We start from the raw sequence: 13282 nt of genomic DNA on the forward strand, positions 1-13282 counted from the left end.
TAGGCAATATGTAATAATACTCTGAAATGAGGCATTCAGCGTATGAGTAGCCTCCTTTTGATGCTTGCTGGGGACATGTAGGATAATAAACTTTACTGAACAGAGTACACATACACCTTGTTCTGGCACTACCTCTGCCTCCACGTCTAAACTGCACTCATCCAAAGAAAAAAAAATAGACGCTGCTGCCATCTAGTGGTCATTTATTACATAACAAGCGCATCACTGCTGCTTCCTTTCTGTCCCCCACAAAGCACAGAAACTTTTACCAGTAATATGTGACACATCGCAGTATCGCGGCAGGAAAAGCGCACTTCCGCTTCCTCTCGCCTCAAGCCACGCACAGCAGCCTCGCGCTCAGCCACCTGTGTGCGAGAAGGTGTAGCTGCACGAGAGGCTGACAGAAAAAAATGACTCTATTTATAGGTGCACTATCGTCGAACAAACAGAGCGCATCTGCAGGCTTACCCAATCGAGTGAGGGAGCGGAGGAGGAGGCTCGCTTTCGTTTTCTTGCAAGAGAGGCGAGGAAGTGATTTGAAGTGGTCAGCAAAAGTTAGACGGCGCAGGGTTTTTGGGAGCTGATGGAGTTTTCTGAGCACATCAAGACCGCCAACGTGGAGGATGTTGTGCTCCGACAGGCGCTACACCCGCCGAGCAGGGGCACCCTGTGCATCACCGGCCACCACCTGCTCTTCTCGGACAGGGAGGAGGGCGCCTCTCGGCAGGTCTTACTGCTCCTCAGGAACATCGATGCCATTGAGAAAAGGTGAGGCAGGAGGGCTGACGAGTGGCAAGTCATCACCGCAACTACACGCACCTCAGCGACTATAGTTTAGTTGAGCACTGCCTCATAACATGAACATAGTAAACAATAGAATACATTTGCTTCCATGTGTTTCCAATAAAACAAGACATTTGATTAAACAGAATTCAGCTTGATTACTTAAAAATACTAATTACAGCACTTAATAGGGGGTTACAGACACGTAAAACAAGTAACCACACTAATCAACATAACTAATCAACACCGTCAAAAGTTCTCTCTACTGTGCCAGTGAATGCTCCAATATCTAATTAATGTCTAATTCCATTATTCCTCAAATCTTTTTAACCAGTGTGGAAAACCTTTTGGCCCATTCCGGCCTCTTCTCTAATGCAGCCCGCAGTGACAGGTTGGATATCATTTGTGTTGCCATGTGTCTGCTGTGTGCTGCTCTTATTGCCCACAGTGCTGAAATAGGAAATTTGCTAACAAGATTGCAGCAACTCTGATTTCTCATCAACGTCCACACACACACACACACACACACACACACACACACACACACACACACACACACACACTTGTACTTCTATCCTTGTAAGGACTGTCATCGATATACAGTAATCCCTCGCTATATCGCGCTTCACTTATCGCGGCTTCGCTGCTTCGCGGATTTTTTTTACAGTGTTTTTTTTTTTTTTACAGCGCTTTGAAGGTGACATGTCCGTTTATAAAAATCTTCTTGCTCAGAAAAAGAAAGAGTGCCGACAACTACCCATAACTATGTTCTTCTCTCGGGCAAAGACTCCTGCGCAGCCTTCAGTAGAAAAAGACGCTACAGCGCAGCGGAGTCAGGACGAAGAGGCACAGCTGGATGGACTGTGAAATACGCGAGTGACAATATTTCCTGTTTTGTATCATAGTTTTTGTTAAAAAAAAAAAAACGTTAATATTTGCATTTATTAAACGCATTTTAGGCGTGAAAACAAGTTTTGGCGTTTTGTTTCATTCTATAGTACAATATTGCATTGTAAAATAATAGTAAAAATGAAGATATATCTACTTCGCGGATTTCACTTATCGCGGGTTATTTTTGGAACGTAACCCCCGCGATAAACGAGGGATTACTGCAATGCATTCCCAAGCCCCTTACCCTAACATTAACAACTAATTACCTAACCCAGACTCTAACCTACACGTAATTCTAATATAACCCATAAAAACCAAGTCTGAACTTTCAAACAGGCCGTTGAAGTTGTGAGGACCGGCCAAAATGTCCTCATTTTCCAAAGATGCCCCCACTCTGAAGTTCCTTGGTCCTCAAGATGTAGCAAGTACAAGTAGACACGCACGCACAAATGTTGCTTGCTGCTAACAGCTTTGTCTTAGCTTTGTGAAAGCATTGACAGCAAAGAGTGTAGCCCAGCTGACTGGGTTCATGCTTCCTTTTCTGCTGCAAGTCAAACTTTCTGCACTGCTAGAGTCAAAACATGGAGGGTTGAGGGGGGTGGGTGGGCACAGGGGTATTGTGTCTATTGTTTTAGAATCATATTGGTGTGTGTGTGTGTGTGTGTGTGTGTAGGACATCTGGATCTTCAGGGACAATTACCATTAAGTGTAAAGATCTGCGTGTGCTCCAGCTTGACATCCCGGGCATGGAGCAGTGTCTCAACATTGCGCACTCCATCGAGGTAGAATAGATAATGTGATGATCCTGCTAAGACCTGAATCACAGCACACATAGAAAAGAAATCAGTATTTTTGTTTGTCTGTTTTATGATGGGATCTTACACCCTTTGCTTGCATAGAGCATTTCTCACTATTCCCTCCTTGCCTGCATCTGTGCTTTACATTTGATAACATCCATGTCTCACAACAGTCTCTTTGTCTTTCTCTAGACCCTGTCCTGTCTGGACAGTGTGTCAGAGATGTATCCTTTCTTTTACAGACCCTCTGATCACAGCCTGCAGGACCAGTGGGGTCTTTCATCCCCTGAAAAGCACTACAGTCAAATGAAGGAGCTCGTAAGCAACATATATAGCTCTTCCAGTATAAACTTGTTTCTCCTGTACAGGAATGCAAACCTGCATGTGTAAAACATGTACACACACACATTCTCACACGCAGCTTCTCCCAACAGTGATCCAAAATCCACATGACAGGAAAATGCCAGGGAAACTGAATGTCGGGGTCAAGAGTCAGGATATCCCCGTTGCTTAGCTTTCATTTGTTTTCCCTTAACTCCAGAATGTGCTGCACACAGCTTGAATTCGTGCTTAATAGACAGACACCTTCCTCTGGGAATAGCATGTTGTTATGGTGAGGGGTGGACCCTGAGGGCACCATTGTTGTGTGTGTTTTATAGGAACAATTTTGTCAGAACATGTAGGATGTCTGCTGTTTTCATCCGACTGGCCTGGTGACTGTCCTTCATCCTAAATAATAGATCAACTAACTGGATATAATAACTGGATCTTGCATATCCACTAATGTCCACCATGATCATACCAGCCAGTCTGTCAAATGGTTTTCAAGAGGAATGTTTGACAATTTGGGAAATGCGCTTCCTTGCCAAGAGCTAGATGAAATGATCGATACTGCTCTTACCTCTGTCCGTTCAATATGAAGCTGCAGCGAGGCTATCATCATAACTATCTTATCATAAAAATAGGGAAACAGCCTGCCTCTGTACGCAGGTGAACAAATCTGTGTAGCAGCACTTCTAAAGCTAAACAGTTAAAACATTATCTCGTTTGTTTGAACAGTACAAAAAACAATGTGTGAAAACAAGTCCTGGTTTTCCAGGAAGTTCTGTGCCCAACTGTTTCTTGGCATGCAGCGGAGTCTGGAGTGCCTGGAGTCATATTGTTAATGTGAAGTTTCTCTGCAACAGTCGGAGACTCCAGACAGTAACACGTTGTAATTTTTACTGTTCAGGTTTTATCTGGATAAATCAAATGTGATATAACGTGTTTATAACTGAGCTTTACCTTCAGCTTTTTTTGCGGGTAGAGACATTTTGTTAGCTTTGGATAGAGCCAGGCTAACTGTTGCCCTCTGTTTCCAGTCTTTATGCAAAGCTAAGCTAAGTCTCTACAGTCTCCTGCCTGTAGCTTTATATCAATTGCACAGATTGTGGTGTAAGAGTGGTGTCATTCTTCTCATCGAGCTCTTGGCAAGAAAGCAGATAAGTATATTTCCTGATGTGTCAAACTATCTCTTAAAGCTACAGATAGATTTTTAAAGGGACATCCTACTTGTACAAAGAACAGGTGGAATTACAGAACAACTTCCCATGCTATAATTTTGTCCTTTTGGGGTAGGTAGGGTTAGGTTTGGCCCTCTTCTACACCTGATGTGACCAATCGCAAATCAAGAGTGAAACACAAACTTTATTTGCCCTCTAGGTTTTAAAGAGTGAACAGTTCAGCAGTGAGCAAGTGCTCTGTGCAGAGGAAGGTGAACTTACCCACATCAGAGCTGTTTCCTGTAACTTACAGACTGTTACCTTTATAGACCAAGTGGGGTTTAAAACACGGATGTGCTGTTTGCAGTTTACTGACAAAGGTTTATATGACCCCTGTGTATTAGTCCAGATTTTTCAAACAGTGACCACTTTTTTTTTTTTCATTCATTTGTTCGCTAGTCATGCGTCACCGTGACCAGCCCTCATCATCCTCACTTCCCTCTGTTTGCAGCATGATAGGTGGAGGCTGAGCACTGTGAACAAAGACTACTCAGTGTGTCCCTCTTATCCTCCAGCTGTCATCGTCCCCAAGAACACAGATGATGACATGCTAAAGAAGGTGGCCAAATTCAGACAGGGGGGACGCTTCCCTGTCCTGTGCTACTACCACAGGAAGAATGGCATGGTGAGGTGCTCTTGTGTACCTCCGCTGCTGGCCTGCAATCCACACATGCAGCTGTAACAACTGTACTCAAACTGAAACTTTTCAGGTAATCATGCGCAGCAGTCAGCCGCTGACAGGAGCCAATAGGAAGCGCTGCAGGGAAGATGAGCACCTCCTCCAGGCTGTGATTGACGGCTCAGATAAAGGTTACATTATTGACACGCGCTCCAGTCAGCAGGCGCAGCAGGCTCGGATGACAGGCGGAGGGTTTGAGTCAAAATCATTTTATAACCACTGGAAGAGACTGCACAGACAGATGGAAAGGTGTGTGTGTGTGTGTGTGTGTGTGTGTGCATGCAAAGTGTTTATAATGGAAATGGATGCTGTTAATCATTTTATGACACTGACTGATCTGTCCCATCAAACTACTCTCCTCCTCATTTTCTTCTTATCTATGTACAGGGGTAAATCACTGCAGGAGAGCCTAATTAAACTGGTGGAGGCCTGCGGTGACTCGTCCCATAATGTGGACCGTTGGCTCAGTAAGCTCGAGAATTCAAAGTGGCTGTCTCACGTCCAAACTGCCTTGTCAACAGCTGGCCTGCTGGCAGAGTGTGTGGAGAGGTTGGTGTCTGTGGTGGGGTTGCAACACCTGTATTAGCTGTTTCACCCTCTTTTAACCAGAGAAGTCAAAAGTTTGAAATTTTGCTTCTAAATTTAAAATTGGGGGGAAATGAAAGCAAATTATCACAGAAGACAAGCAGACTGGGCATGCATGTAAGGCTGTCAACAACACTAACAGAGCAGCCTCTATCATTGCTTTGCTTAGAAATAAATGCCTTTCCTCATATGTGTAGAGGGACAGGACTGTAGTGTGTCTGTCGGTTTTGTCCAGGGACGGTCATTCAGTTCTGGTTCACGGCTCTGAAGGGACAGACTGCACTTTGCTCATCAGCACTCTGGCTCAGCTAATCGTGGACCCATGCTGCCGCACACTGGAGGGCTTCCTGGCTCTGCTGGAGAGGGAGTGGGTACAGGTGAGAGAGTGTGTGCATGTGAAAGACTGGAAAAGGCTAAAAAGAAAAAGAAATGCTTCTGACAGTCATAGCTTTCCTGCAGTGGCGTCCACTGTTCAACAAGCACAGTGCTTGTGACCAAATATCTTGCCAAAAAGATATTGCCTCACCTTCTTTCCCTGGTGATGCACAGGGTGACTGTTTTTTCAGATATTTTCACCCACAACACTCACTGTTTAAAGGTCTTTTAAGGCACTACTTGAAGCATTCTTAGCTAAAAAATCATTGTGTGTCTACACAAGAACCATGAAGCAATATTTTCAGTTTTACAGACCAGAAGTATATATGAGTAAGTGCTCTTCTCTCCAGGCCGGACACCCGTTCCAGCAGCGTTGTGCCCACTCAGCCTACTCCCATGCCCGCCTTCAGCAGGAGTCCCCGGTCTTCCTGCTGCTGCTGGACTGTGTGTGGCAGCTGTGGCGTCAGTTCCCCCTGGCACTGGGCTTCTCAGAGGCGCTGCTGCTTAGGCTGGCGACAGAGGCCTACGCGTCTGACTATGGCACCTTCCTGTGCAACAGCCATCAGGAGAGGTCAGTCGCACCTCTCAGAGTGACTGGGCATTGGGAGTTGATGGGGTTGGTTGCATTCTTTCCAACTAACCTCACTGCACCTTCCAACCTCACTCTTCCCTCTCAGGTGCGCTCTAGCAGTGATGGAGAACACTCACTGTTTGTTCCAGGCCCTGTTGAGGCCCAGGGAGAGAGATTACTACTCTAACCCCCTGTATGAGCCCACTGAGTTAGCAATCTGGCCCTCAGTCCACCCGCAGTCCCTGCAGCTTTGGAGGGGTAAGCTATGTTTTGCACATGCATTCAAACTTGATCTCCTGTTTTTGAGCTGTAGTTACTATCAACAGTGTAATGTTGTCATGAAATTACAATACTTTCATTATTTAGTGTTGTAAGCTTGTAAGCTGGGTCAGGTTGCAGCAGTATATATTGATTTGATGCTAGTCCGTGGTATTGAAATTGATGATACATTTGCCTATCTGCAATATTGAATTCTGCTGTATTAGTGTAATTAGAAAACATTTCAAGTTTATATCAAGTTTCATGTCAGTCAGGACACAATATTTTTTGTGAAATAGGATTTTATTGAAGTGTTGGTACTGACTCAAACCCATGTCTGACCCCAAGGCTTTTTTCTGAGGTGGACCCAACAGGCTCGTCACCTTGAAGAGGTTCAGGAGGAAATAAGGAGCATGGTCATTGAGTGGGGGAAGCTGGCACTCAGCTGATGCCCTCTCAGTGTGTGAACAAGCAGCTCAGCCTGAATGTGTAGAGCATGTTTTAATGAAGAATGGTACCCATGTGCAATGTCTTTTGACACTGGAATTATTATTACTGAAGTCTTACCAATCTGTTATATTTCAATGTACAGTATTTTTTTTTATTCTGTCATAAAAAGTGTATTGTGAAAAGACCTTATTGTTGATTGGCTCATTGTTATTGGAAGCTGTATTTTCACACCATGTTTTATCATTTTACAAACAGCCTAAGGAGTGTTTTATTTGCTCCCTGTTTGGCAGAGTGTCACTGGTGTGATTATTTTCCAACATATATTCACTCATAAATATTATCAATAGAGGAAGACTGACTAACTGACACACCTCCCAGTCCTGTTAAGCTCAGCTAAACACTCTTCACAATGCAAATCCCTGTGCGCAGCAAGTCAGCATGTTTGCACACACGGAGCTTTGCAAGCCGGAGACTGTAGTCCTGTTCAGTCAAGAGCCACAAGCCCTGGTGATTATACAAAGTGGACAAGAACCACATAGCCCAGCATGACTTTCTACAGCTGCTTATTCATCCAGTGGTTACTGGGTGAACTGAAACGGTGACCGATCGGATGGTAATCTTTTAATTCACACTTAAATGCCTCGAAAACTGTCTTGCCAGCCCTTATTTCATAATTTCGTTTAGAGGAATAGTTTTGGGATTTTTTTTTTGTTTGGTATAGTTGCATCAGCTGGTTTTGGACCAATAATCATCTGTGTGGGATTTCTGATTTTGTCAGCACACAGGTAAAAAACACTCTCTGTGTCCTATTTCAGTTCATTTTCTGCCTGTGTGTTATTTTAGGATGAGCTGTTGTAATGTTATATATCACAACTTGTATATAAGCCCCAGTGATCATGACCAAGATGTAGACGTTCTATATGATCAGTGTGGTCTGGTTAAGCTCAATTTCACTTTTCTAAGGACTGCTACCAGACATGCAGCCAGGTGTGCGGGTGTGTGTGCCCAATGCAACTATGTTGGGCCTGTTTTGCCGAGGCTGTCTCAGCAGGGCGCGGAGTTTGCACGCTCGCTGCTTCAGCTGTTTGCCCAGGCAGATGAGCAGGTGGAACAGCCAGGACACCTGCAGCCCCCCACCTCCTAAGGAAAGCCCCCGTGTCCTCATCACGGGTAATACATATTTTCTTCTGTCATTCGCTAACAATAGCTACTTCTTCCTGACCTGTATTCATTCAGGCAAAGATGGACTTTTCCACAGCTACCCAAACACTGCACCTGTGAAACTGCCATTGTTTTCTACCACTTTCACTGTGCAGCCAGTGTTTTGTACTGTTGGCCACAGAGAGGTTACAATAGGATTTGAGTGCCTTGCTGAAGGAAACCTTGTAATGGAGCTTAGAACATTAATCAAATCACTTTCACAGATTGCATGTTCAAATTAAATAAAATGCAGAGTGTCTTTAGGAATGATTCATTTTGTGGCATCAATGGCATGAGTGAAATACTACAGACACACGTGCTGTCGTTTTTTTTCTTTTCGAGTTGTTTTCACTGCGCCAGCAGCGGGACCCCATTTTGACTCATCACAATAGGGTGCGGACAGACAGTGCTGGTGACATAAAAGAGCCAATGAGTGACTGTGGGGAGAATAATACCCTGTTGTCACGTTTTGTCCCAGGATAAAGCTTTGGACCTAACAAAAAGATGAAGAATGGTGCGCCAAAAACACTGGTTTCATTTTCATAGCAAACTCCAAACATCGTCTTGTTTTCTCTGGACAGATCAAATATTTCACTTTGTCTCTATATGCAGGTGGTCTTGGGCAGTTAGGCGTGGGACTCGCACAGATACTGAGGTGAGATATGTAGATATTCCTGAGACATTTAAGCTAGTCATAATGTTTGAAATTTGAATCTCATCATATCTATGTTGTTGTCTAGGAAACAGTATGGAATAGAGAATGTAATTCTGTCAGACATTAAGAAGCCTCCACCTCATGTTTTCAACAGTGGTGAGTTTTTTCACTTTCACTCACATGATTTCTATTCTTATTCAATTAAACAGAATGTGCAGCTTATTCCCTGCTGTTTAAATCATTCTTTTTTTTGAACTGATCTTTGCCTTCAGGCCCATTTGTTTACGCTGATGTGTTGGACTACAGACTTCTCCGAGAGCTGATTGTAAATAATCGTATCACTTGGCTGGTCCACTACAGCGCTCTGCTTAGTGCTGTGGGCGAGGCTAATGTGGCTTTGGCACGCAAGATCAACATCACAGGTCTGCTGAGTACACATACCGCTTACGTGTACCACCTTTTTAGGGGTTATTACATTTAAACTCCACTTTGATGTCCTGCTGTCCATCTAGGCCTTCATAATGTGCTGGACTTGGCCCTAGAGAATTGCCTGCGCCTCTTTGTCCCTAGCACCATCGGAGCGTTTGGTCCCTCTTCTCCACGTGACCCAGCCCCTGACCTCTGTGTTCAAAGGCCTCGAACCATCTACGGCGTTTCCAAAGTGCATGGAGAACTGATGGGGGAGGTGGGTCAATCTTAAAATGTACACACATGTGCATGCACCCAAATTCCAATGCATATTTTTGCACGATTTTGTCTTTTTCTTTAGTATCTCCATCATAAATATGGCCTGGACTTCCGCTGCCTACGTTACCCAGGTGTGATATCAGTCAACACGACTCCCGGAGGAGGAACAACAGGTATTGCGCCACTTCACACATCTGCTTATGCCACAGAGATTCAGTACAATCAGCTTGATCTTATGGACTAAACACTCCGGACCTCTGTATTCACAGACTATGCAGTTCAAATCTTCCACGATGCTCTCAGCACAGGTCACCATGAGTGCTACCTGCGTCCCGACACCCGTCTTCCCATGATGCATATCTCTGACTGCCACCGGGCAACAGTAGAGTTCATGCAGGCCCCAGAGTGCCAGCTATCCCTGCGGACCTACAACATCACCGCCATGAGCTTCACTCCAGAAGAGGTGGCCCAAGAAATCCGCAAACATCTACCTCACCTCAAGGTCACCTACAATCCTGACTCTGTCCGCCAGACCATTGGTACGACTTAACACTTTTGGTACTCGTACAGTACATACAAAACTTGTGTGGGATGATACTTTAGAATGTTTTCAGTCAGCTAAAAAATGTACTCTCTGATGAGATGTGGAAACATAGTTTAAATTGTATACATACCACCTCTGTCAGTTTAAGACATGGTGTCATCCAATTCAAAATCATACATCAATTGCACTATTCAAATGAGAAATTGGCTTCAATATACTCTGGAACCAACCCTGAGTGTTCGAGAGGATGCCACAGTCCAGCTACGCTAGGTCACGTATTCAGGTCGGTCACTAAGTAACTACTGGGTGAGGATTTTCAAAGCAATATCCTGCATTTGTGGTGCAGCAGGAATCCTAAGGCCATAATTGCCATCTTTGGGTTGTCTCCATCACCTTATTGTTCTCCAGTCAAACGCTATAGCATTTGTAAAGCTGCTGGCCCAGAGGCTAATTCTCCTGCCCTGGAAGTCACTGAGACCTGTCTTGATTAAACAGTGGGTCAAGGAGGTACACTCTATGATTTCATTAGAGAAGCCGAGATATAATTGGAATAGCTCCCGGGATTTATATACACATATTAAAACCTGGGCCCCCTTTATAGAATTTGTTGTAAGCATACCCTTCAATTGACATCATTTTCTCTTATGCAAATCACACGAGATAGCCAGTTGGATCCAGATGCGTTATGTTAAACATTGTCCCTACTCTAAACACTGCTAAACAGTGTACACGTAAGGAATCTTAAGGAAACCATTTTTCCATTGAGGTCTTGGACTGGTGTGGGTGGGAATAATATTTGTTTTGGTTCTATATGCACTACGTTCTAGGGGAATACTCGATTCTAATTGGCTAGGGGGGTGTCCATTGATTCCTGATAATGGACACCTACTAAGAAGTTCCAGTGAAACTGTCTTTTCAGTGTTCTGACTACATAGTATCAGCCTGTATCTAAAATGAGTAACCACAGCAAGTCAAAGCAGTCACAGCCTCCGTTTACAATGTATTGCAACACATTAACAAGCTAATCTCTAATTACTGCAAGTGTCGTCCTTCTGTGCCTCCTCTGAAGAACCACAGGATGTTACTGTGACACACACGCTGCAGGAAGTACACTGCCCCCTGAACTTACTGACACTTTGTATCACATAAGCAGTCATCTCGCATCCCATTTGCTCCTCCGCTAGCTACTTCAGGCTGCGGCCGACAGTTTGGCTACACATGGCCTGTTGTTTGTTTGTGAATATCTTATACTTGTCACCCATAGGTTTCTGAAGAGCCATTGTGAAGCGCAGTGACAGTGGCTGTTAAAAAAAAACAACGAATGGGCAAAGAGGTGGAATGTGGGTGGAGCTGAGGCAGGCCGAATGAAGCCTGGTTGCCGAATCTGAGTGGCAAGCTGCCACTCAAAGCGGTCATGTGCATAATTATGCAGAACTTTAAGTTATAAGTAATTAAAATTCTTAATGTATAGGACGACATATATAAAGTATTCACCCCCTATACAGTTGTCATGAATAGGGAAACTGGCTATAGAGACCAAAAGCGATTTGGTACCAGGCTGTAATCATGTTTATTTCTGCTGTAAAGTTGGCCATTTTAATATGAGGCTCTGTGGGGTTTGACACTCTTTTCGAGCCTGCCTCAAGTGGCCATTCAAGGAACTGCAGTTTTGGCACTTTTGTGTTGGCTTCAGCTTTTAGCCCTGGAGGTTTCTCACTTGGTTTTTATTTTGCTTCATTTTGAAACAAATATTTGTAGGATTGATAATGCTATCTATAGCCACCGTTGCGATGGAAGTAATGTGGTGATCTTGTGTGTCACTTTGCAGCAGACAGCTGGCCTGTGAGGTTTGATGACTCTAATGCCAGGAGAGATTGGGGCTGGGCACCGGCCTTTGGCCTTGAGGAGCTGGTGTCAGACATGCTGCGCTCCATTCGAGAAAAGAGGACAAATGAGGGTTTGCCAGTCAGCTAGCAAAGCCTGCTCCACAAAGACTGACCAATGCCCTACCCCTGACTTTTCTTCAGCCTGCATTAACCAACAATACACTTCTTTTCACTTCACTTTCACAAGTAGTCAACAACTATCCTCCGCTACTCTGGAACATTAAGGCAATGAGCTGGACTGTTTGTAAAGTTGGAATTCTCAGTCAGATCCTCTCAATACACAGTGGACACTGAGATGTCATATGCATGCACTGAAACACGCACATTTCAGTCTTTTTCAGGGAATCATATACTGTCACCTTCTCTTCATCTTTGTTGTTTTTAATTGTTATCATGGTAAAAGCATCACTTTACAAATGGGTATGTTGCCACAGATGGAACTGGAAAATACTTATTTCTTAATATATTAGAGATTACCAAATGTCATGTTAAATGCATCCATGGACACAACAGTCTGTTACAATGTCTATTAAAATGTTTAATACAATATGGACCAGTTGCACATTTAAAGTAACAAATCTGTTGTACACTTTGATTTCAGGATCATCTGGAATGGCAGGCTCAGTTAACTCTGGACTGTAATGACTCATCATGTACTTTTATAATATAGTCTATCAAGTGAAAATCACACACTGTATACAACCCCACTACCCTTGCTGTGGCATCTAACAGGAAGCCTTTATTTTACTTTTTTGCCAGCCGTGTGATTTTGGTTATTAAGGAGTACCAATAACAAATGAAGCCTTATTTACTGTAGATGACTTTTGAAAACAATGTATAAAAATGCAGTGTACTTTGAATCAGACCTTGAATAATAAAAACAAACAGCAGTGATTATTGTAAATTCTTGAACTTCATGTATTAAACATGTAGAATGTAGAGTCATTTTTACTTCTGAGTGGCCCGTGATGATGTTTATGATGATGATGACAACAAGTATTGATTATAGTGGTAAGTGGGTACAATTTTTAGGTACTTGTACTGCTTAATACTTGTACTCTACCACATTTCAGAGAGAGTTATGGTACTTTTTAGTGCATTTACTCCACCACCATAAATACTAATTAGCCTACTTTGCACATTCTGATATTACGTACAAAACATTTGATCAACAAATAAAATATGACTCATTGTTATACATTCAACTACTGAGCAGTTTATGAAGTAGTAGAAAAATTGGCCCCACCTCAACCATCTACATTAAAATGCTGCTCACTCATTAATTCACCTATAATTATACACCTATCATATAGGCCTAAGATATATAATGCTATAACACAGAGAAAGGAGGCATTGAGCATAATGAGTACGTTTCCAAGT

At 43.5% G+C, this 13282-nt stretch overlaps 2 protein-coding genes across 4 annotated transcripts; both read left to right on the forward strand.

The window, feature by feature from the left end:
• Positions 1–371: 371 nt before the first annotated feature.
• On the forward strand, positions 372–7114 carry zgc:154055 (uncharacterized protein LOC556036 homolog). Of its 2 annotated transcripts, XM_041953330.1 has the most exons (11): positions 373–768; positions 1118–1174; positions 2348–2456; positions 2664–2789; positions 4464–4637; positions 4723–4940; positions 5079–5240; positions 5512–5653; positions 6002–6222; positions 6329–6480; positions 6829–7114. In XM_041953330.1, the coding sequence occupies exons 1-11, from the start codon at positions 584–586 to the stop codon at positions 6927–6929; spliced, it is 1647 nt and encodes a 548-aa protein (XP_041809264.1). In that variant the 5' UTR covers positions 373–583; the 3' UTR covers positions 6930–7114. The 2 variants fall into 2 exon arrangements, with proteins under 2 accessions (XP_041809265.1, XP_041809264.1); XM_041953331.1 differs by lacking the exon at positions 1118–1174 and having other exon boundaries at positions 372–768.
• Positions 7115–7251: 137 nt separating this feature from the next.
• tdh2 (L-threonine dehydrogenase 2) lies at positions 7252–12823 on the forward strand. 2 transcript variants are annotated; one of them, XM_041953332.1, is made up of 8 exons: positions 7252–8100; positions 8743–8785; positions 8871–8941; positions 9058–9207; positions 9298–9470; positions 9555–9645; positions 9742–10011; positions 11845–12823. In XM_041953332.1, exons 1-8 carry the CDS (start codon positions 7908–7910, stop codon positions 11988–11990), a joined length of 1137 nt encoding a protein of 378 aa, XP_041809266.1. In that variant the 5' UTR covers positions 7252–7907; the 3' UTR covers positions 11991–12823. The 2 variants fall into 2 exon arrangements, with proteins under 2 accessions (XP_041809266.1, XP_041809267.1); XM_041953333.1 differs by having other exon boundaries at positions 11848–12823.
• Positions 12824–13282: the final 459 nt, after the last annotated feature.

This window comes from Chelmon rostratus, chromosome 15, assembly GCF_017976325.1.
Source record: "Chelmon rostratus isolate fCheRos1 chromosome 15, fCheRos1.pri, whole genome shotgun sequence".
In the NCBI taxonomy this organism is placed as follows: Eukaryota; Metazoa; Chordata; class Actinopteri; order Chaetodontiformes; family Chaetodontidae; genus Chelmon; species Chelmon rostratus.